This window comes from Euprymna scolopes, chromosome 10 (assembly GCF_053919585.1).
Source record: "Euprymna scolopes isolate OS-2025 chromosome 10, ASM5391958v1, whole genome shotgun sequence".
Taxonomy (NCBI): Eukaryota; Metazoa; Mollusca; class Cephalopoda; order Sepiida; family Sepiolidae; genus Euprymna; species Euprymna scolopes.
Genome location: NC_136491.1, coordinates 31,388,958 through 31,413,951, shown reverse-complemented (window position 1 = coordinate 31,413,951; position 24,994 = coordinate 31,388,958). Strand labels below are relative to the sequence as shown.

The 24,994-nt window shown below is 34.6% G+C and overlaps 3 protein-coding genes across 4 annotated transcripts in view; 1 reads left to right on the top strand and 2 right to left on the bottom strand.

The window, feature by feature from the left end:
* LOC145285909 (putative ATP-dependent RNA helicase DDX10) overlaps positions 1–2,760 on the bottom strand; it is a 67,497-nt gene extending 64,737 nt beyond the window's left edge. Inside the window, exon 1 of the mRNA XM_080134388.1 lies at positions 2,509–2,760. Coding sequence (XP_079990514.1) covers positions 2,509–2,682 — 174 coding nt within the window. The 5' untranslated portion in view covers positions 2,683–2,760. The remainder of the gene's footprint in view (positions 1–2,508) is intronic.
* A 5,135-nt stretch (positions 2,761–7,895) lies between these two features.
* Positions 7,896–18,384, bottom strand: LOC145285908 (uncharacterized). The gene is made up of 2 exons (XM_080134387.1): positions 18,165–18,384; positions 7,896–8,837 (listed from the first exon to the last, which is right to left on the bottom strand). Exons 1-2 carry the CDS (start codon positions 18,215–18,217, stop codon positions 8,564–8,566), a joined length of 327 nt encoding a protein of 108 aa, XP_079990513.1. The 5' UTR covers positions 18,218–18,384; the 3' UTR covers positions 7,896–8,563.
* LOC145285906 (Golgi apparatus membrane protein TVP23 homolog A-like) overlaps positions 15,942–24,994 on the top strand; it is a 48,199-nt gene continuing 39,146 nt past the window's right edge. The window contains exon 1 of one of the 2 annotated variants that reach the window (XM_080134383.1): positions 15,942–16,056. In XM_080134383.1, coding sequence (XP_079990509.1) covers positions 16,039–16,056 — 18 coding nt within the window. In that variant the 5' untranslated portion in view covers positions 15,942–16,038. The remainder of the gene's footprint in view (positions 16,057–24,994) is intronic. The other variant, XM_080134384.1, reaches the window with a different exon arrangement.

The window sequence follows — 24,994 nt, the reverse complement described above, 5'->3', positions numbered from 1 at the left end:
TCAGGATTATTTAATGTTAAAATGTTTAGGAAACGATTAATTGAACAGAAGTTGCTATTTTACCTGAGAAAGGAAGGGTTTATGCCTTTTCTAATAGTATTACAATGGAAACCAGAACTATTCATTAATAATTCTTTTCATAGCATCCTGCACTGTCTTTGTCAATAATCAACTTGTGTCAACAAATGAATCTGCAACCACTCCCCCGTGTATTGTTGCAGCAATGTCGTCAGTGATTTGGTTCTGCTGCTCATCGTCTAACAGGAAAATCCAGCCAAGACAAATGTGTTGGTGGGCATCTTACAAGTTGTTGGTCTGTAGAATTAAAGACAAGGTTCTATTCTAACATTTATATTAGATCCACTGGTATATATGCAAGAAAAGAGGGTTTGGAATGCAGTGAAAAGTGGTACAAGCATCTTCCAGAAGGAAAAGTGGAGAGTAATACTGTGAAATTATTGTGGGAGTGAAGTTGAAATGGATGGCTCTCGTCTAGTGGAAGCTCCATGTTTTGATAAGCTTCTGGGCTTGACCTTTACTCCTGACCTGAAATGGAATACGTACATCAAGTCAGTCGCCAAGGTCACTGGAAAAATGGTAGGATCCTTCTATCACTCCAGAAGATATCTCACTGCTGATGCAATTCTCTATCTATATAAAAAGCCAAGTACGTTTAAGGATGGAGTACTGCTGTCACATCTGGGCAGGAGCTGCTAAAAACAGTCTTTCCTGCCTTGACAGAGTACAAAATAGGCTTAGTGGGGGATGCCCTTTTCTCTTCCCTGCAACCTCTCTCACAGGAGAGACGTTGCGAGCCTGTCTTTGTTTTATCGTTACTTCCATGGCAAGTGCTCGTCTGAGCTCCAATCTCTGCCCGCCCCTCGCCAATCTTTCATGATAAAAACTCGTCTAGCTGAAAGCACTGTCAAAAATTTTCCCCACTCTTATTCTGTGCCAAAACCAAAACATAGATTCCGTGAACAAAGCTTCTTACTTAGAAGTGAAGTGCATGCCTGTGGAACTCTGTTCCGTTTGTCTGTTTCCCACCTGACTACAACCTGGATGTCTTCAAGTCCAAAAGGTACTAGTGCACTTATTGATCCGTGCTGAAATAATAACGTTATTATTTAAAAAAAGCTGTTCTGTAACTATTCTATACTTTAACCTTACAATTAAATAAAAAAAAAAACATATCATAAGACTTTAATTAAACTTGGAAATACGATTTCAAAAATAGCGCAGATCAGTAAGTGCACTAGCACCGTCCAACACAAACAAATTCCTGATGAACCGCCCCCTTAAGTAAGACACTTTATCAAATCTCCGGGTTTGTATTACTGTACACATAGATTCGAAAAAGTTGTCAAAAAAACAAATATATAACAAATAAATGTTATCAAAGGCAAGATAAGTTACTTTTCTACCAAACTGGATATATTTTTCGTGTTTTTATTCAATGTAACATGTTTATTCAGCTCGAAAAACATACAGTGTTTATGTATTGGAAAATTCAAGATGGCGTCTGACTCTCTCTTTAACACAGTAAGTTTGGGAAAAGGTGTTATAAATAAAAAAAAAATGGATAAAATACTGTTAAAACTCGCTCAATAAATGTTACCGTGACATAGGTTGACATATATTCGGCAGGGTTTTAACTGTATTTTGTCTAGTTTTTTATTTATAACACCTTTTCCCCAAACTTACTGTGTTAAAGAGGGAGTGAGGCGGAGGCGCCATCTTGAATTTTCCAATACATCGGTAAACACTATGGTTTTCGAGCTGAATAAACATGTTACATTGAATAAAAACACAAAAAATATATCCAGTTAGGTAGAAAAGTAACTTATCTTGCCTTTGATAACATTTATTTGTTATATATTTGTTTTTTGACAACTTTTTCGAATCTATGTGTACAGTAATACAAACCCCAATAATCATTGATATAGTAGTGTCAGCTGATTGTGAGTGTGTTGGGAAAAAGAAAAGGAGAAAGTTGAAAAATACCAAGACTTGAAAAGGGAGATAAAAAGAAGGTTGAAGTTGTACTTATTGTGATGGGGAGTGTGACAAAGGGATTTAACAAGTGGATTGAGAAAATTGGGATCCATTGCAAGTACGTCAAAAGACTGTCTTGTTCGGAACCGTCAGAATCTTGCAGAAAGTGGTGGAAGACTCAGGAAACAAGATGCTCATAGCCTATGTTCATTTTTTATGATCCGCCTTTAAGTATAAAATCGGCAATATCAACAGCCAGACACAAAATGTGAATAATAATAATGATGACGACGACGATCTTGTCTATTTATTTCACCCACGTGTTATGTTGCATGAATGACTGGGCGATACACACCCATCAGTGCATTTCACCGATCACAAGCAAAACAAAGAAATTTATCGAAATTATTGGTTATATTCATTTTCTTCATTCAACTAAATCAAAAACTGAAGAAAAGACAAAATAAGCAATTTGGACAAAAATAAATAATGAAGTTTAGAAACGAAACGAACCTCGGCATATCGCGTTTTAAGTGAGGCGATCTCCTTATCGATGTCTTCTAAATTATTCGTCGATAATAACAATGTCTTTCTCTTTTCTTTTCCTTTCTTTCCTTGAAAGTCCTTTTGTTTGGGTCTTTTATCCTTATTTTTATGCTGAAAACGTTTCCTGTCCTGTCCAAACATCTTCAAAACACGTGCTGGAATGGATATACATTAACAAATCTAACTCTTTCGTCGACGGACGGGAAGAGTTCTAATTAAAGGGGAGGTAATTCTAAGAGACTTAATCGGTTTCATGGATTTTTTTTTTTTTTTTTTTTTTTTTTTTTTTTTAGTGGGGGTAATGATAGTCACCTACCGTACTTCCTAACTTCCGGTATGCTACCAGAAGCGGTGTTACGACAAACCAATTACTTCGTTTTTTTCTCTCACACCTACATCTTTCCTGTGCATGTACTCTTTTTTTTATCACGTTTTCCGATCGTTTTTATTTAATTATTTAATAATCACTGAAAAGTTTTTCGACCTCATTTTAATTAAAAATTATTAAAAGTTAAAAATTTTTTTTTTTAATTACTGAAAACACGTTTTGCGCTCTTTTTTAAAAGAAGAATTTTGAAAACACGTCTAAAAATTTTAATGAATTTTTTTTTTTGGTAAATTTTCAGATTAGGTCCACCTCCACACTTTTCTTTTAAATGACGACTTTTAACGGTTTTCAACTATGCTGAATACGAAAATCGCGTTGAAATTTTGCAGAAATAAGTAGTTATCGAGATATAAAAAGTTGTATTATGCATTGTATTCCTTGGCGTCCATCTTTTTTACGCGCGAGCGCGCCATAAACAAATCTACTCATCTATGACTGGCACTGCGCGCGTAAAAAAAGATGGCCACCAAAGAATACAATGCATAATACAACTTTTATATCTCGATAACTAATTATTCCTGCAAAATTTCAATGCGATTTTCGTATTCAGCATAGTCGAAAACCTGGAAAAGCTGCCATTTAAAAGAAAATTGTGGAAGTGGACCTAATCTAAAAAAATACCTTTTTTTTTTTTAAAGAATAATTGAAAACACTTTTTGCACTCTCTTTTTGAAAAGAAAAAAGAGAAGAATTATTAAAAATACGTTTAAAAATCTTTTTAAGTAATGACCTATTTAGTTTCTGAAGCAATGCAATTGTGCATCACCAAAACAGCAATGAAAAACCTATTAGACGAAACTTCGGACACGTCTAGTACAATGTGAGTATTGGCAACGCAAGGGACGTTTTTTTATGATGTTTGAAAGCTTGTTATTTTGATTTCAATAATTTCATTTGTTTTAATTTAATTACAATAATTTTATTTTTATGCTTTCATAAACATATATTTATTATATAAATTCAAAAAATAAAATTTATTCTTATACTTTCATAAACGTATATTTCTTATAAAATTTCAAATAAAATAAAACCTTAGTGTTTTAATTTTGTTATTAAAAGTTCAAATAAAGACTAATTGTTTTATTTTATAGCAGACGAAATTGACAAAATTGCAACAAACACAAGCAGGAGCAAATTATTGCAGCTGATTTCGAATACACTTTCTTCCTGGCTTATCCAATCAGAAGCCAGCTCTCAGTCACGTGACCGAGTTTATAAAAGGTTAAATCAGCAACACACTCTCTTTCTCTCTCTTTCTTCCCAGATCGTGGACTGACAACAACTCCATATGGAACGGACCTGTCGCCCCCCCCCCCCAACTTCCCTCTTGGGATTCAACAGAACTCACCTGGTGTTCAGGCTCAGGGTTCGGCTAAAATCTGCAATACAAACAAGCCAACATGGCTTCCATTCACACGCAGACTTCCATGCGGTACAACAGACCAAATATCAAGGTCTCATGTATGATATGAAAAAAAAAATGGAATCTTAGGAAGATATCAATCATACCAGTTATTATAGGTGCTACAGGGTTTATGAAGAAGAACCTGAAGTCCTACCTAACTAATATTCCTAGTGAACCAAGTGCAAGAGAGATCCAGACAATTGCACTTAAGGGAACAGCGAGGATACTAAAAAGAGCTCTCGGCTGGTTTCAATAAAAGGCAGGAGAATGTTGGCAGCTGATTTGGCTGCCTCATACTCAGCATTACAATCTTCAAAGAAAGAAAATGAAAAACACATACAAACTTTCTTTCTCATCCCACAGTACTGTCTCTAATCATTCGTGGTGCACGTTTCCACTACAACTATAGACACAAATATACATGAACTTTTCTATCTTTCAACAAGCCTGTATAATCATCAACGTCTCAATATGGAAACTCTTTTAACTGTGACCTTTGACCCCGTCAAAGTCGCAATAGTCATGATCGTCTTCCCTCTGAGAGTTCTTTACAGGATTCTTCCACCTGCAAGACTCGTTATCGGGTTGATATGCCAGTGTCCGCTGAAAATAATTAGCTTCTCATGCTAACCAAAAGAAGACAAACTCAGACGTTTCTAATCTACTCAAATTAATTCAACGAAATTTACAAAGTGTGTTACATATGTACAATTGTTCAGTTCGATCGCATTACAAAAGCACTCCTGAATCTTATTCCGTAGTCTACAGTGGCAGTGGTTGAGGGGGTGGCGTCTCTTTGGATACTTCTTTGCTTACTTCTTTCGAGATCCAACTCAATCTGAGATTTTTTTTGGCATTCGCTTATATTGGAAGGTGACAGGGTAGGTAGGGTTGCTCACCAGAGCAATCACCAACCAGCACTCCATTCTGGGGAATTCTCGATGCTTTGCACGGCCTGAGAATCTGGGATCACAACTCAATTCCATTCACATGCTCAGAGAGGTTGACACTTTGACGTTCCGATCTGACCTTGTATCTAGAAGCCAGACGTCCTTGAGTTGAGTTTCATCAGGCCAAGAACGAAATCATATTTCGTTCTTGCTTCCAAAGTGACATCACTTGTCATTTTTCCCAAACAATAAAAAGTATATGTCTGTTTTACAAAACACAATAAATTCATGACTCAACTCTTCCTTTCAGCCAGGTTACCCACTGCTGCCCGGGCACTCAATAATGCTTAAGAGTTAATACAAGCATAGTTGCCCGGCCTTATCCAGTATTTCAGGGGCCTTAATCTCCCCCCAATGTGGTGCTCTACCACTCCCAGAAGCGGTCATGCCACATTCTCCCCCCCCCTTAGACCCACTGGTTTTCATGCAAACGAATGAGTTTAAGTCATCCACCTACTGCGCCTTCACTCTGTCGCCTTTCCACCGCCATCGATACAAGCTGGGTTTCATCCACTGTTTCTCCTTTCGATTGTTGGTGCACCTGTTAGAAAAGAGAGCATATACATAGTCCGAACTCGAGTTCACAACCACCCCACAGATGAGGATTATCCACACCAGCTCGTCACGTGAGCTATTTCCCAAAAGTTCAAACAGTCAAAAAAAAAAATCAAAAAGTTCAAAGTCCAAAATCCCAACAAAGTCCAAAGTTGGCAAAGTCTCCTTACTCTTGTTTTCACCAAGATTATAATAGTCATATAGTCCTTCCTTTTTTTTTTTTCAACATAATTATGACAGTTCTCTCCCCCTTTTTTTTTAATCATGCAAGTTGCTCATTTTTTTTTTTTCAACAATAAAAAAAATAATTATTATACACAATTATAAAAGTTCTTCAGAAAATTTTTTCCACAAATTAAAAGTCACCAGAGTTTTTCCAATCACCCATAATATAGTTACCCATTTCTTTTGCATGGAAGTAGAAAAGTCACTCATTCAGAATTTTTCACAACCATTATAAAAGTCAGTTTTGTTTTTCATGCATTATAAAAGGTCTTTTTTTTCCTTCAACAAATTACAATAATGATTTAAGAATGTTCTTCCCCAAAATTTATAAATGTCACTCAGTTTTTTTTTTTTTCAGTTCGTGAAGGTTACTCAAATATTTTCAAGTAAAAAATTCACAAAAGTTATTCAAAATTTTTTTTCAATTATGAACTAATCCGTTTTATTATTCCTACTAACAAAGATAACAAATAAAGTTGTTTTTAAATGTTAAAATGTAACTTCTTTTTTTTTGTCTTTATTTATGCAATTATTATATTGTGTTATTTTTATCTGTATAATTTTGTTAATTTTTATTGTATATTTTTAATAATGTCCATTTTCTTATATTTTATTTCAATAAATCGCTTCGCAATAGAAATACTGAAGAACAATAAAAGTGAAGGAACTGATTTACCTTGTCACCACTTCTGGTAAAAGACACACCAGAAGTTAGTTAGTATGTTAGCTGACTATAATCAATTGTAGGGCTATTGTACTTGCAATTCTTTTGATGATTGTGCAGTATAGTTAACAAGAAAAAAGGGAGTGAAAAAAAATGGCAATAACTTGTACCGAATGCAAGAAAAATATAATCTTCTTTTACATAGTTATTGAGTTTTTGAACTTTTAAAAAAGTTTTTGTATTTTTAGATTTTGTATTGTTGCCTGTCTCATTAATAGTTATAGGTGGATTTCCATGGATAAGAACAACACTGCGTGTGCAGAAAGTTCTATATGAGGGTTCTTTATTCAGGGAAAAACTAAGAGTAATACTTCTAAGGTCTTTCATATAGAATGGAGTGCTTGTTAATATAGAGTTGACTAATAAGTTTTTTTAAATATGTGGTTTTAAGCAAAAACAAAAATACTTATTTAATTGTCGCGTCAAAAATAGAAATATATACAAAAATTACAAAAATTCATTGAATAGAAAATTATTTATAGTTTAAAGTAATTTTTACAGATCGATTGAAAATGCAATTTCTGAAAGATGATAGCAGTTATTAGCTGTAGTTTTCTTTGCAAGGCAATGCTAAAAAATTAAAAAATACTTTAAAAAATTGTCAAAAATACTTTCAAAAATTGTCAAAAAATACTTTAAAAAATTGTGAAAAAATACTTTTTAAAATTGTCAAAATACTTCAAAACATTGTCAAAAATAATTTAAAAATTGTCCAAAAATAATTTTTAAAATTGTCAAAAAGTACTTTATAAAAAGTCCAAACATACTTTAAAAAATTGTAAAAAAATAATATAAAAAATTATCAAAAATGCTTTAAAAAATTGTCAAAAAATGATTTTAAAAATTGTCCAAAAATATGTTTAAAAATTATCAAAAAATAATTTTAAAAATTGCCAAAAAATAATTTTAAAAATTGTCAAAAAATACTTTAAGAAATTGTCAAATCTAAAAAAACTATGCAGATCTATAGATTAAATTTTCTTGTGTTTGATAAAAGTTACTTGAGGTAAATTCATTTTTTCACATTTTTTTCTGCTAACAATGACACTGAAAGAAGATTGCGAAAGATTAGATTTTGTATTGTTTCCTCAGAAGCTCATACAAAAGAAATTCAAACTTACTGGTCTTTCAGTGATTATCTGTCAGATTTATAAAGTCCCAAAGGCAAAAATAAAAAAAAAGACTAGTGCATCCCTTATGAAGCTGTTTGGTCATGTGATTGTTGCAGAGGAGCGAGAGGTGCCAATCGACCATGCAACTAATAAAGTAGACACAAGTGACAGCAATAGCAAAGAAGGATGACAAACACAGATGTTCAATTTAAGATGATAGGATATCGTGTTTTATTGTTTACCAAGAAAAAGGATTTTTTTTTTACATGGGTATCACCACTTATCAAGGCCTTGAGGCCACTCGAGGATAAGGGTTAAAGAGTGTACAGTAAAAATTGGACATTATAGTAATCGTTAGTAATGTAAATTTGTTAACTATATGGAATGGCTTATCAAAAACTTGTTTATGTTAGACTTGAAGACAACCATATTGCAATCAGCTGGAAAGCAGGAAAACGCGAGACAATTCCATAGGTGTGTAGTTCTAATAAAGAAGCTTTAGGATCAGCTGGAGTAAGGTTAAGATTCTTGGGTCCTTGAGGTAAGCACTAGTGACTGGATGTCAGTCGGCACTGGAACAGGCAGCTCGACGTTAGTGGACACTTGTACGAGTAACAGTGAACACTGGAATGGGTAGTCTGGCGTCATTAGCACTGTAAATGATTAGTGAACATCAGTGGGCACTGGAGTAGGTAGCCGGACATCAGTGAGCACTGGTACGGGTAGCTGAATGTCAGTGGGCACTAGAGCAGGTAGCCGGATGTCAGTGGGCTGCAGAAGCTGGTGGCAGGAAATGCTGGAGCTGCAGGAGTGAGCTGAAGACGTTATAGGAGTGAGCTGGAGTCGCTGGAAGCCACAGGAGTAAGCTGGAGAGCCGCTGGAGTGAGCTAGGGCAATGGAGTTGCTGGATGAGTAAGATGCAGGAGTGACTTGGAAACTGCAAGAAAATCGAATTTAGTATTAAAAAAAAAACGACCTGGAATAAGGATGGATCTTGTTATGTGATGTCAGAGAGTCAACTAACAAAAAAAAGATATTCATATATTGGCAGTTTAGTTTTAGTCTTAGAATTCAGGGGTTGGAGATTGAGTTAGTTAGATGGAGTTTAGGCTCTAGGTTTGGTCTCTTGCTGCACCAGGAAGTTGATAGCAGAATGTAGACAGTAAGAAACAATACATACTCCAAAAGGGATCCAGCCATGAAATAAACGTTTATATAAAAAAAATATTTCATGTCTTGATGTTTTCCTTTCAGAAGGAAGAATTTTGGCAGTGTGGCAATGCGCAAGAATCATTCAACGAAGAAAGAAAAGGAAACATGGTGTGTTCCTTATCTCAGCACCTCGAAAGAAGAATCTATACGAATATGCTGTTGCAATATTTTTGAGTCATAATGGGGGTAGATATTTAAATGGTGCCCACATCACCAATATGTGACACAAGTGGGGATCTAAGCAAGCTCCCTCTAAAGGAGGGCCACTCTTGCAATTACAAAAATTGCCTGAGTATCCCCCTCGGCATTCCCCGGTCAGGGCGCCTGAGGCAACAAGCAATAAACTTGCGCCACCTAAAAGCTGGGTGGCAAGGCCTGGGAGGGTGGACTTCCTAATACCCAGGCAGGGTACCTCAGTCTGACAGGTACTGGGCCGGTTCCCAGTCCTGCAACTGTCAGGCTGAGTATCAAGAACAGATCTTTGACGAGTACTCTACCTAGTCTCCAAGCCTCCGAAGCTGCTAGGAGACTCATTCCATCATGAACGAGTCATAATGGGGTAGGTATTTATTTGCTTCCCCACGTAAGCAAAATATGACACAAGGTCGGTTTTTATGTGGGGTGAAGGGGGAGAGGGAGGGGAAGGGGGGAGGGAATGGTTTATATAGGGTTGCCCCTACATAGACCAACAACCAATTGTCACAAAGTGCAGCATCTGCGAGAACAGATGGTATTTATTTGCTCCCCCACTGAGCAAATTAGGCACAAGGCCGTTTTTAATGTGAGGTAAAAACCAGCTCCCCTAAAAGGGGTCACTCTGGTTACCAAAAATAATAATTGTCCCAGTATAGAGGGTTTCCCCTCCATTGACTGGTACAAATTATCTTAAGTGCAGTATCTGCGAGAACAGATACTACACTTTGATCTCAGCCAAAAGGCCAAGTCATAATGGGGTAGGGTTCCTCACACTTGGGAGATTCTATTTATAAACGCTGCTGTTAGGAACTGACGAATCAAATTAATACATGTTCTGCTACCAACCAATCAGAAACCAGAATTGTTCCATAAAAATTAAACCTTTTTTTTTAGCAACCTTGCATATATTTTTTTCGCGTCAACATGGGAAGAATGTTTTGCTCTTTTGCTACAAAATTACGAAGTCAGGAACCTATACAGAGCAGCTATCTACTAAGAACTTGTCATCTCCAGGACTTGTATAGAACAATTACCCATCGAAAACTGTTCTGAAAGTAAACATGGCTTCCAACTCAAGATATGTTTTGTTAAAAAAATGTCCCGTATTAATTGAACTGTATTTTATGTGTAAACATCGACACTCACTTATTATGCATAGATGAGTTGACATGAGACGATCACAGATACGCTGTTATAAATATATATATATATATATATATATATATATATATATATATATATATATATATATATATATACGGCCTCCGCTAATCGAGCCAGAGATGTCTCGTGTCGCGGGGTTCGAATCGTTCGACTGGTAGTAATCGTGACACCCTGCACTGAAGAATCCCGAAAGGATGAAACACTAGTGTCTGTAGGTATTTAATTATTATAGTAAAAAAATAATTATGACAGCCCCTTTAAGAAATTCGTTTCTTATCGTTGAGCACTTTCCGTTGAATTAAAAGTCGGTCAATTTAGCTCTTATGCGTAGATCATCGTATAACGATTTGATCACTGTCTGTCTGACGTAATGAACATTTAAATTAAAATGTTTAAAATTCAACGCTATTTCATACGGTTAATAGTAGCCGAATGGATACGGCCTCCGCTAATTGAGCCAGAGATGTCTCGTGTCGCGGGGTTCGAATCGTTCGACTGGTAGTAATCGTGACACCCTGCACTGAAGAATCCCGAAAGGATGAAACACTAGTGTCTGTAGGTATTTAATTATTATAGTAAAAAAATAAATATATATATATATATATATATATATATATATATATATATATATATATATATATATATATATATATATATATTAGTGATAGGACGATTCCAATATTTTTTCTTGATTCCGATACAATTACCGATTCTGTACTAAATTCCCGATTTCGATACAATTACTGATTCCGATTCTTTATAAATCTCTGAATATTAAACTATAATGTTAGTATTTTTCTCCTGATTACCATAATACCACACACGTGGAATATGCACATATTTTCTCAAACGTAGAAATACACTTGTGGATGTGACCTATAAATTTTAATTTTATTGATAATCTAAAATCAATAAATATTTATTATTTTATCATTACTTCCAGCAGTGGAAGATTTTGTTTTAAACAAAACCAAATAAAAAAGATAGTTGAAGGAATTGTTTTTGGCATCGGAAAATAAGCGCAATTTTTCAGATTCCAATACCCCCCAAAAGTTCAGATTTTTCTGATTCCTAATTCTGATTAATCGTCCCAACACTAATATATATATATATATATATATATATATATAGATATGCATACATAATATAGACATGTAAACAGACGTGTCATTTACACACTTGGCCAAATGACTCAAATAGGTGTGCATTCAAAATGATTGTTTCTGTTTAAAACACTATTGAACCATGGTACTTGACTTTTGTATTTTAGACTTTAATTCAAGCCATTATATAGAAATATTTGGTACTTGTACAGTTTAGTTAACACATTAAAAAATGAAAATATCGAAAAAACGTTTAAATTGTACGTATCCGTTATGGAATGAAATTCTCCCCTCAAAAAATTTCACTTAATTTCATCAAGTAGGTTTTGTTTTACAGCGAAAAAACAATTTGTTATGATACCGAGCAAAAGGTTCGATTTTTAGGAAGAAAAGCTAGTATTAAAGAGGGGGAGGGAGTGTCGGCGTTTTAACTGGAGTTATCTTCCCGTGGCGTTTTTAAAATTCAAACAACATTTTTTTTTAAATCCAAGATGTCTGCCTTCAACATGCTGTCATAAAAACGTGTTTTTCCGCTGTAAAAAAAAAAAAAAAAATCTACTCGATCAAATTAAGTGAAATTTTTTTGGAGATCTTCAGTTCAAAACGGATACGTACAATATAACCTTTTTTTCGATGTTTTCATTTTTAAACGTCTTGATTAAACTGTACAGGTACCAAATATTTTTATAAAATCAACAGTAGGTTCTCTATAGTGCAATATCAACTACAATGTATTATGGACTGAGTCACTATGGGAAGGCATGTGGTTTCACCTGGTGCACTGCAATGGGTCCCCAACTAATGCAAGCAATCAACCGATTTGATTGAAAAATGGGCAATTTCATCAATTTCGATGACAAGTGTGGAACGTCTGTTGATATATATATATATATATATATATATATATATATATACTCGCAATCACCCCTAACAAGTCATATCGCCACTTGGACGTAAGGGGCTACTATTTGGGACCATGCCTAGAAAAGATTAATAAAATATTAGACTACCCGTGACCCGTTGGGTCAGTATGTTATATTAGTTATGGAATTAATGTATGAACGTGACACTTGTGATGTAAAAAAAATAGTTTTTTTGTGACATAACAGAAACATTTCTATGAAAGTATATTAAAATGAAAAAAGAATATAGATAGATTGCTATGAGTCGTTCAGTTTATAATTGTTTATTTTTGAAAAAAAAAAAAATTACAGCCATTGAATTATAAATGGTTTGCCATACTTATAGGTAAATGTGCACTGAAAAGATACCATAATACTTAAAGTTAAATTCAAATTATGATATATCTTTTAATTTAAACGTGAAAAAAAACAAAACAATTGAGATGCTGAAAACGTACACAGTAAAACAATACGTTTTATTGATGTGTTGATTATTTGTTTATGTACGCATGCACAACTGAAAGTTGTAAACCAAATATTGGGTTACAACACCCGTTACAAGGTCATTTGAGTTTTATAATTATATAGATTAGTTCATGGTACATTTAAACTTCTGCATATTGGCACAGCCAGGGAAGCAGGTAGCAGGAAAGGAATTCCAAAATCTAACTGTTCAAGGGAAGAAACTATTAGAATAAAAAGCTTTCTGGCATTTAGGGACAACAACAGTGAAGGGGGTGAGATTTTATTGTTAAGCGAGTTTGTCGGGGATATGTACATCAAGGGGTACAAGTGAAACAAGTTCATCAGAACACATTCCATTAAAATATTTGTAAAACAGGCACAGAGATGCAACATTGTGGCGATGGAACAGGGGTTGGAGCTTAGTAGACAAAGTGGGATATATTAGATTGAAAACTATTTGTTGTACCCTGTCCAAGAGGGAGAGGCTAGTGGTAGATGCACCAGCCCAGATGTTACAACAATACAACATACATGGGCGAATGGTGGCCTTGTAGAGGTACAGGATACTCTCAGGTGTGAGTAGTCTTCTAGCTTGATAGAGGGAACCCACATTCTTTGCAGCAGCCTTTGCAATGTCCTCAATGTATTTGTTCCAGTTCATATTGCCCACAAATGTTAGGCCGAGGAGTTTGAAGGAAGAATTCTCAAGTAGGATGTTATTTGTCATGGATATAGGTGGTTGGAGAGGTGTCTTGTAATTGTTAAAGGAGAGCAACTTAGTCTAACTTGCATTAAATGTTACCATCCATTTGCGGCCCCATTCCACTATGGTCTGGAGGTCATTTTCTAACAATTCTGTCATTGTCTTAGATTTATTCTCTCATGCACGTTATAGAGCATTGTATCATCAGAAAATATACTCATCTTGGACACAATATTTTCAGGGAGGTCGTTTATGAATATCAGGAATAATAGTGGTTCAAGGATCGACGCCTGAGGCACTCTTGCATTAATGTTATGCTGCTTGGATGTATATCCACCAATGACAACCTGGATGGTTCTATTACCTAAGAAGGATTTAATTATATTTAGTATATGTCCAGTTATACCGTACGATTTAATTTTCATTAGCAGCCCTTCATGCAAGATTTGTCAAAGGCTTTGGATATTTCAAGAACTACAGCCTTGGTTTCGCCTGCCTTATCCAGTACATGGTAAATGCGTTCAGAGATGACTGTTAAAATATCTGCAGTAGGACAACATGGCCTAAATCCAGTAGTGTTTGTCAGAGAGAAGATTTGCTTTTGCAAAGTGGTGAACTAGTGCTTGATTAATTAAGGTCTCAAAGATTTTAGTGAAGAGGGTGAGGAGACTAATAGGGCGATAATTTAGAGGGTCAGTCCTTTCACCAGAATTCTTGTACACTGGTACGACAGAGGCCATCTTCCAGCTATTAGGCAAGCAAGAGCAAGCAAGGCATTTATTGTAGAGCTTGTAAAGTACAGGGGCTAGCTCAGCTGAGCATTTCTTAATTACTATAGCAGGGATGAGATCAGGCCCACATGCCTTGGAGGTGTCTAAGATTTTTATGATATCACAAACATAAGAAGGGGTGATTTTTACATCATCTAGTGTGGTTTCAGTCCGCATAGGGAAATTTGGGAGGGAGTTGTTTGTTGGCTCTAAGGTGGAGTTCGAGGCAAATCATTGGGCAAGTAGTTCAACCTTCTTCGTTGCCATGCACGCGACCTTCTGGTTGTTGGATAGTGGAGGAATTACTGATTGCCCTTTATTCACTACACTATTATAGATTTTCCAGAAATCACAAGTTCCTATCTTTTGCGGTTCTATGCGTTCCCTGGTTATTTCAGCATGTCTTCTTTTGGTTGTGGTTATTTCTCTCTTACAATGATTTCCAGCATCTACGAATTTTTGCCAATTTGTATTTGACTTATGACATACAAACTGGTAGAATGCATGCTGTCTTTGTGCAATGGCAGCTGCACAATCTGCAGTGAACCATGGGGGGGGGGCTTGCTATAATACTTGCGTGTGGGAACATGTGCTTCAATGCCCGCTTTGCACTATTCAGTTGTCTCATTGGCACACTGTTCAGTGAGAAGAAAGAACTTATCGGTCCATGGGGTATCTCTGATGTGTTCTCTAATAGCTTCCTAGTAAGCTCTTTTGTTGTACCAATATATATATATATATATATATTGTTTTAACAAAAAACTTCAAAGAATCGGTTGATAGCAACAAATAGTGTATTTCATCATTAGTCACAATTGTTTCAAGACTATTCGGACAAATCCAAACATTATGTCATTTAAAAATTTTCCCAAGAACAGCCTTTCTTCAGACTTATTGAATAAAAACACTTTAACAATAAAACATTATGGAAACCATTTCACTTATAAGGAAAAGAAAACAAGCAAAAGTATTTTACCTCTATCGCATCCTTGCAAAGTATTTTTTAAAGATTATATATATATATATATATATATATATATATATATATATATATATATATATATATATATGAGAGAGAGAGAGAGAGAGAGAGAGAGAGAGATCCAGCCACTCTGATGAGCCCTAGACGATGAAACATATGTCAGTTGATAATTATATTTTAAAAACTAATATATATATATATATATATATATATATATATATATATATATATATATATATATATATATATATATATATATATAGTTAACTCTCCTAAAACGCTATTCAATTCAGTTATAGTCTTCCAATGGGGGATCATTTTATGTTAAATTTATATGAAAAACTGATCCCAAACTCTAAATTTTAAAATATTTGTTTTCTTTTCATTTGCCAAATTATTCAGAGTATCACGTAATCGCCTAAAAAATAGAATCGGATTTTTTTTTTTTTTATGGTTGTGGGGAAGTGGTGTAACTGGGGATGGTTGTGCACCGAATATTATTGTTTCATCAAAATTCTAAAGGTTGAGAGGGGAAGTAATTACGGTGTCAACTCTTCACGCAGAGGTAAGCGGTGAAATGCCAAAATAATTATTACTCTTCACGCAAAGGTGATATGTGTCACTAGTGTTTACGTTTACAATATGGCAGCGAACAGTTCGGTAAGTTTAGGAAGAATTTTATTTATTTATTTGTCACCCGATTAATGTAGGTATACAAATAAATAAATAAATAATCTTATTCTGTTTTGTTTCTGATGGCGCAATTACTTTTTCACCAGATTTCTTTCTAATATTTTTAAAGAGACAAAAATCCTTTTCTTTCGTTTTAATAATTATTTCGTTTTGTAAAAAAAAAAAATGAGTTCATGTATTTAATGGCGTGTTTCTTCGTTTGTGTAAATTGAATTTGATACTTATACACTTATGTTACCATGCTGAAATAATAACGTTATTATTTAGAAAGCCATTCTTAACATGGGCAAGGGGGGTGTTTATTAATTATTCTGTATTTTCACCTAACGATTTAATTAAAAAAAAAAAAAAGATCTCGTAAAACTTGAATTTAACTTGAAAATACCATTAAAAAAATAGCACGGTAACATAAGTGCATAAGCATTTTGAGTTTTTTTTTTTATTAAATATGTTTTCGGTTTAATATATCTTTTGGTAATTAATATTAAAAAAAAAATAAATGAATAAATAAAAAAAATAAATAAAAGCTTTTTAAAAATTATTTTTGTTCCGTTACCTGTCTGTAAGTTAAAAAAATTTTTAAAATTTGTTCAAGGAACATTCTGGTAAAAAAAAAAATCGTATATATAATTAATTGGTACTAGTGCACTGCAGTGCACTTATTGATCCGCGCTGAAATAATAACGCTATTATTTAGAAAGATATTCTTAACATGGGGAGGGTGTTTTGTACCTGTTCTATACTTTAACTTTAACCTTACAATTTAATAAAAACATATCATAAAAATGTAATTCAACTTGAAAATACTATTTAAAAATTGAGCGGATCTGTAAGGGTATTATTACCAATTATTGTTTATATAGTGCTTATTCAAATTGGCACTTATGCCGGCAATTAAAAGTAAACAAAATACAGAAAAGTCGGTGCTTGTGCACTTACTGATCCGTGCTATTTTTAAAATCCTATTTCCAAGTTTAATTAAAGTTTTATGGGTACTCATGCAGAGAGTGATCCGTGCTGAAATAATAACGTTATTATTTAGAAAGCAATTCTTAACATGTAGAGGAGAGGGTGTTTTGTACCTATTCTGTACTTTAACCTTATAATTGAATAAAAAAACATATAAAACGGTGCTAATGCAGAGAGTGCCGCGGCGGCGCGGCGCCGCGCTATTTTTTAAATCGTATTTCCATATTTAATTAAAGTTGGGTTTGTATTACTGTTCACATAGATTCGAAAAAGTTGTCAAAAAACAAATATATAACAAATAAATGTTATCAAAGGCAAGATAAGTTACTTTTCTACCAAACTGGATATATTTTTCGTGTTTTTATTCAATGTAACATGTTTATTCAGCTCGAAAACCATACAGTGTTTACCGATGTATTGGAACATTCAAGAAGGCGTCTGATTCTCTCTTTAACACGGTAAGTTTGGGAAAAGATGTTATAAATAAAAAACCGGATAAAATACTGTTAAAAACTCGCTTAATATATGTTACCGTGACATAGGTTGATATATATTCGGCGGGTTTTAATAGTATTTTGTATAGTTTTTTATTTATAACACCTTTTTCCAAACTTACGGTGTTAAAGAGGGTGTGAGACGCCATCTTTAATTTTCGAATACATCGATAAACACTGTATGTTTTTCGAGCTGAATAAATATGTTACATTGAATAAAAACACAAAAAATATATCCAGTCTGGCAGAAAAGTAACTTATCTTGCGTTTGATAACATTTATTTGTTATATATTTGTTTTTTGACAACTTTTTCGAATCTATGTGTACAGTAATACAAACCCAGAAATTGAAGTGGGGCCTGAAGAACAGATACTACACTTTGATCTTGTCTCGAAGGCCAAGCCAAACGCTATTATTTCAGTACGGATTAATAAGTGCATATGAGTACCGAAAAGAACATACTACTACTTAGAACGAAGATGTCATATTCCAAAAATTACGTAAAACGATCAATTAGTTTTTTTTGTTTTGTTTTTTTTTTAACTAAGAATATCAAAATTTACGATTTTTAGCGATTCTAAAACACATTGAACGTAAGGCTGAGTTTTCACCTCAACTTCGGTCCAAGTTGTCTCCCCTTTATTATTTCATCGGATTTAATCATGGCGGACGAAAACACTACGACTCGCTTATTCGTAAAATTTCATTTTGGTACTCCTTGGGCGTTGAGTTCCATGGTGACCAGCATAAAAAAACAAGTGTCGCTCCCTTCCTGGCGCATGCGCACGTAACATTTTTTTATTTACTGACGTTGTCGTAGTAACTAAACGATTATTTGTCACATTATTTATTTATATTTTTTTATTTACTGACGTTGTCGTAGTAACTAAACGATTATTTGTCACATTATTTATATTTTTTTATTTACTGACGTTGTCGTAGTAACTAAATGATTATTTGTCACATTATTTATTTATATTGAAAAAAAATAAATTAAAAAACAAATGTCAGCATATCCATCCGCAAATGCTATTAAAAAAAAAAAGTTGATAAAAGTCGTCATTTAAAGATAAATTAAAAAGCAAATGTCTGTAAAAGTGAGACATTAATAAATGTTTAGTAACTTTTTTCTTTTAATATTCATAAAGAGTAAAACTTCTTTTCAAAATAAATAGATAATGTGACAAATAATCGTTTAGTGCCCACTCAAAATCAGTCTTGAGACTGATCACTTAGCCTCCGAAGTTCTCTTTCAGCCAATCTTTGGACAGGTTTGAGGTGTGAGAACTTGCTCCGTCCTGCTGGAACCAGAACTTGCTCATGAGCGATGGGTAGATGGTCTGGAGCTCACTCTTGAAGGTTTTGAGGACCTCCACATACCACTCCTTGGTGACTGTCACTGCTGCGCCTGATTCTTCGATGAAGATTGGTCCGATGATGCCTCTGGCCGAGATTGCAGCCCACACTGTGCAGTTAGGAGAGTGCAGGGGCTTGGTGGCTACTTCATTGGGTCTGGAGGACCCCCAGAAGACATTTGTCTTGGAGTTCGCCTTTCCATCAAGATGGAAGTGGGCTTCATCTGAGATCCAAAGGAGGTTAAGGAAACTTGGTGTCTTCTCGATTTTCTTGAGCATCTTGACTGCCATAGCCCTCCTCTGCTTCTTGTCTGAGGCTGTAAGGGTCTACAGCGTCTGTATTCTGTATGGGTAAGCCCTGATATCGTTCAACAACATTCTCCTGCAAGTCTCACGGGACATACCGAGGGACTGACTTCGCTTACGCACAGAGCATTTCAAACCCTGCTGGAGAGACTCTCTCACTCTTTCGATCAGCTCGGCTGTTCGCTTCTTGGGATGTCCCGAGTGGCTTTGACAGTTCTCTCTGGCAGCGTTGAGGTTCTCCACGGTTCCATACTTCTCGAAGTGGTCCACCCAGTTCTGAATTCTGCTTTTGGATGGAGCCTTTTCACATTCGAACTGACGCATGAAACTGTCCTGGGTTTTCTTAAACGAGCCTGTTTTGTAGGAAAATTTAACATAGTGTATTCTTTGTCCCAGCTCCCACTCGGGTCCTGGTGTACTCACATTCGTGGATTCTGCCACGTCCTGTAAAATCAGGGTAATCGGTGAATAAATAATGGAGATATCACATAAAATGTACATGGGGCCCGTTTTTTTTGGTCACCTTGCATATGAAATAATAAGCGACACCAATGATTACCATAGTGCTATGAAAGCACTGGACGCTGCTTATGTACAACTGGTGAATTTCATATTTAATAGACATCAGCTACTAACTCCAACAACAACCTGGCAAAACTAAACAAAATAAAACAAAACAAAATGCTTTTATGCTCCAATTGGAAGTTATTACGAAATTCTGCAACTTCAAAGCTAGACAAAAATCAATACATATAAGACACATTTATTAGCGGCATCACCCCCTCTTCTTTTTGCCAACACCTTGAAAAATCCTTGCTCACTCTCCAAGAAACCTACGCTATGGCTAGATCGCTGGAATAATCAGATAAAACCCTTTGAATGCCACAAGAAGAGAATTTTGACTACCACCACAAGTCCTCTGTAGCCCCTCCGTCAGTACTTGTTGCTTCTGTGCGAAAACTCAAAAGGAACATAATCATAATCTCCAAAGATTCTATGATGGAGTGATCAGGTACAATGTCACTCTAAATAAGCATAAAAGTACTATTCTGTCTGATTCAATTACATTATTTGGATATACGATTCTTAACAACCAGATTGCACCTGACTATAATAGACCTAAATCCCCTGCTTGAAATGTCACTTCCTGAAAATCTTAAACACGAATAGTCGGAATGTTTTCTTATTACAACAAATACATTCAAAATTTCTCCAACAAAATATTGCTATTAAACAACAACAAGGAGTACCCTCTGCCACTTCCAGTATTACATTCTTTTAAGAGACTGGAAAACCAGAACACATTACTCTTATGACCATCAATCCCAACAAAGAATTTGAAGTACAAACCGGTGCTAGTAAGTACTGCATCACTGCTATTCTTAATCAACGAGACCGACCAGTCGCATTTTTCTCAATGACCTTAAGCGCCAATGAGATCAAACACCATGCATTCAAAAACGGAGCTGCTGCTATAGTCAAAGCTCTCTGGAAATGGCACCATTTTGTAGTTGGCCAGTATTTCAAAGTTATAACAAATCAAAAAAGTGTTAGTTTTATTTTTTATAACTTTAAAAAATCAAAAATTAAGAACGACAAAATATGCCGTTGGTGAGTTGAACTTTCCCAGTTTAAATTTAGTATTGTTTATTGGCCTGAGACTGAAAAGGCATTCGCATCTTCTTGTATCTCTGCATACACTCGTACTTTGGAAGACCTTCATAATTTGCAAGTTCAATTATGCCATCATAGTATGTCATTTTACTAGGGCGAGAAATCTCATTCTCTTTAGTTCAAATAAAAAGCATAACTGAATTGTACTACTCCTGCCAGTACCTAAAACCTAAATTTAATTATAGCAACCAGAGGACACTTCAACAAGTTACCCTTTCGACAACTAAATATTGATTTCAAAGGACCACTTCTGACGTTTGTATACAGTAAAAAGTATCTACTCACTATAATCGATGAGTTCTACCATTTTCCTTTTGCTTTCCCCTGCAGGGGCATGACTAGCAAAGCCGTCATTTGCTGTCTAAGTCCACTGTTTTCAGTTTGGGTATGCCTGATATGGTACACACCGACAGGGCCCCAAACTTTCTTGTGGAAGAGGCTAAAATGTTTTTATTAGAAAAAGGTATTGCCACTTTTAAACCTAGTAGATACCATCTAGAAGGAAACAGACAAGTTGAGAAATTTAATAGCACTTGATGGAAGGCGATTCAAATAATTCTACACTCTCGTAACATGAAACTATCCCATCGGAAAATCATCCTACCTAATGCTCTTCACTCAATGAGATCATTACTCTGCACTGCAACATGAAAGACTTTTTAAATATATTCGGAAGTCCATTTCTGGGAGCTCCTATTCTTACTTTGCCGAAACTATTATATATATATGTATATTATATAAATCGAATATACATCTTATTTATCTGTGCTTAAATCAAAACGTAGATTCCATGAACAAAGCTTCTTTCTTAGAAGTGCACGCCTGTGGAACTCTCTTCTGTTTGCCTGTTTCCCACCTGACTACAACTTGGATGTCTTCAAGTCCAGCAGAAACAAATTCCTGATGAACAGCCCCCTTAAGTAAGACACGTTATCAAATCCCCATTACTAACGATTATTACAATATTATCCCATTGATTACTGTACATGCAATAACTCTTATCCTCGAGTGGCTCCCAGGCCTTGATAAGTGGTGACTACCATGTAAAAAAAAAAAAATACATCTATAGTCAAAAATGATAGGAAAAAATTATGCTTTGCCAGCGTTCGCATTAGTATTCATATAAAATAGCATCTGAATTGATGTTAAAACGAAAACGTCTCAAACTGGAAAGTTTAAAAAGAAAAAAGAAATAAAATTTATAAATTGCTATAGAAAGCAGAAAAAAAAAAAAAGGAAACCTTAATTATGGAAATAGATTGAAGACAAGGTATGTCTGACTTGCTATTTGCCATTTCTCCCAAATGTTATATAAATGGATTTGTGTGGTAATTTGGAGCTAATGTTTTATGCCCCAAATTTCTGACCTTAGAAATTTTAGGTCATGTGATATTAGATTAGAATATATGAAGTATATAAGAATGAGCCAGCATGAGCCAGATTTGGGGAACGCATAACGATGCAAAAGTATTTTAAAGAGAAAAAAGGGGCTTGTTGAGGTAGAGGCGACAGATCGATTTCTTTAAATATGTCATTTTAAGCAAAAACAATATTACTTATCATGTCCAAAATAGTAATATATCCAAAAATAACGAAAATTCATTGAGTTATAGTTAAAAGTAATTTTTAGGGAAAATGGCATTTTTCGTAGATATTTTAAAATAGATGGTGAAGAGGTCATACACAAGGGATATAACTCTGAACATTACAGATTGCATCGTAATAGCATCAAACTTGTGTATCTTATAGCGATGAAGTATTTTATACGAAAAACCACAATAGCAGTTATTCTACTGGATGAATTTCCAATTTTTGGATATATTACTATTTTCGACATGGCAATTAAGTAAATAATATTGGTCTTGCTTAAAATGGCGTATTTAAAGAAATCGATCTGTCGATTCTATCTCAATACTAGATGCAAAGTAATTTAATGATGTGACACAAGAGTCAGCTGAACTCCTCCATAATAGGTGTAGGATTACAGAGATGGAAGGTAAAATGATTCCGACTCGTAAGATTCTAAAAATGCCAACTCGAACTTTCAAAATGTCTGACACTGACTCCTTATTTTAAAGTCTTTCAGTATTCAGGCTGTCTTTGGAGATTGAAAAAATCAGACTCTAACTCCAAACATCCTTACTAGTAAAAAACCGGCTCCTTCCAAAGCTTCCAACACAATTGACTCCGCAACTTTGGTAGATAGTAGTGTTGAGATGATTAATCGGAATTGGAACACCTGGAGGTATTGGAATCAGAAAAATGTGTGCATATTTTCAGATGCCAAAACGATCTTTTAACTGTCTCTAGGGTTATAATCAGGATTCGGTTCTGGGGTTCGGGAAGGAGTGAGTCACTCTCTCGACAACAGCACGTTTCTGCCCTCTTCTTTTCCAATCGACCACACCTGGCCTCTCGCCACCAATGTCACACTGCACAATCCGAACGTCAGCAATACAAAATTCTTTTCAAGAGAAGATGTTCACGACTCTTTTCTCTCTACTGCCCCAGGGAATTTTTCCCTGCTTTTATATCCTCCTATCTAGAAAAAAAAAAGGAAGAGACAGGGGGGAAAAAAAACATAGCTTCTCCCATCATACTCTGCCTTCCCAAGATGCCCTTCACGTGTACAAATGCGCTGGCCATCCTTTCCTTCTTCTTTCCCAAAGAGCGATGCAGATATGCCTGGTACGTTTCTTTTTTTTTTTTTTTTTTCTAACCATATACCCCACACTGTCTTTTTTATTTGAATGTGTTTAAAGCAACATCTTCCTTTGCTGGTAATAATCAATAAAATAATAAGTATTTATTGATTTTAACTACTAGTAAAACTAAAATTGGTAGATGATCACCCACAAGTGCATTTTTTTTTTTTTTTTCCGTCTAGGAAAATATTTCCACATTTAGCTTAGGTTTTACGGTAATCAAGGAAAAATAAAAACTCTATAGTTAAATGTTAAGAGATTTATAAAGAATTGGAATCGGACTCTGTAATTGTATCGGAATCTAGAAAAATATTTGAATCGTCCCATCACTAGTAGATAATCATGTTGTAATACTGTAAAATGTTTTTGACTTGTGATGGGGGGTATGAGACAAATGGATTCGCCAATCATTTTTATAAACACCGGCTGTGCTAAACAACCAATCAAAACGTCGCAAATTATTATAAAAATCGTTGAATTTTGGATTCAATCGGTTCGCCATTTGCTACGTCACGGACCGCATTTAATTCTTCGCCGCCATCTTGGTTACTGATCTGAACTACGCTGCCATCTTTGTTCAACATGATATCTCAGAACTTAAGAGGTTACCTACGCGACAGACCGCATTTGATTCTTGATCGCCATCTTGGTTACTGATCTGAACTACTGTGTTCAACACAATGTCTCAAAACTTAACAAATACTGTTACTACTACTACTATGAGAGAGAATATTCAATACTTTTTTTATTACTATTTGTTTGCTTTTGATAAATATTATCACAGAAAAATATTTTTAAACAAGGAAGAAATATTTTTGTTTTCAAAAGAATTAAATTAACTCGGAATTTTTTTTTTAATCAATCTTAAGAAAATAAATAAAATATAATTTACATTTATTAATATAATTTGTGCCAAAAACAAAAGTATAACTTAATTGAGAGCCTTCAAAGAAATTTAATTTTTCTATGTTTAAGAAATTTTAATTTTAAAACAAAATTTAGTTAAATGCATTTTAAAATTTCATTAAAACTTTTTCCACATCTTTCCATTTAAAGCTGAACATGAATTGAGTATTTAAATATCAATCTAAGCATTGTAATGATCTTTTTTAGAATTTTATTTATTTTATTATTTAAAGCTATTCAATATTTGCATCTGGGAGTGCATATATTTCCTAGTTATTTTATTTTTTTTTAAGTATGTGAAGATGTTTTTGATCTTATTTTCTTTGCAAAAGTTCTTAAAAAATGAATCAAGAAATACACTGTATATCGATTAGATAAAATAGCGCATCAACTCAATAAGTCCTGGGCCTAACTTACAAAACAAGTTTTCGGCAAAATTCGACTTTCTTTGTCAACATAGTCTCCTTCTAGGATGATACCTTGATTCAAACCCTC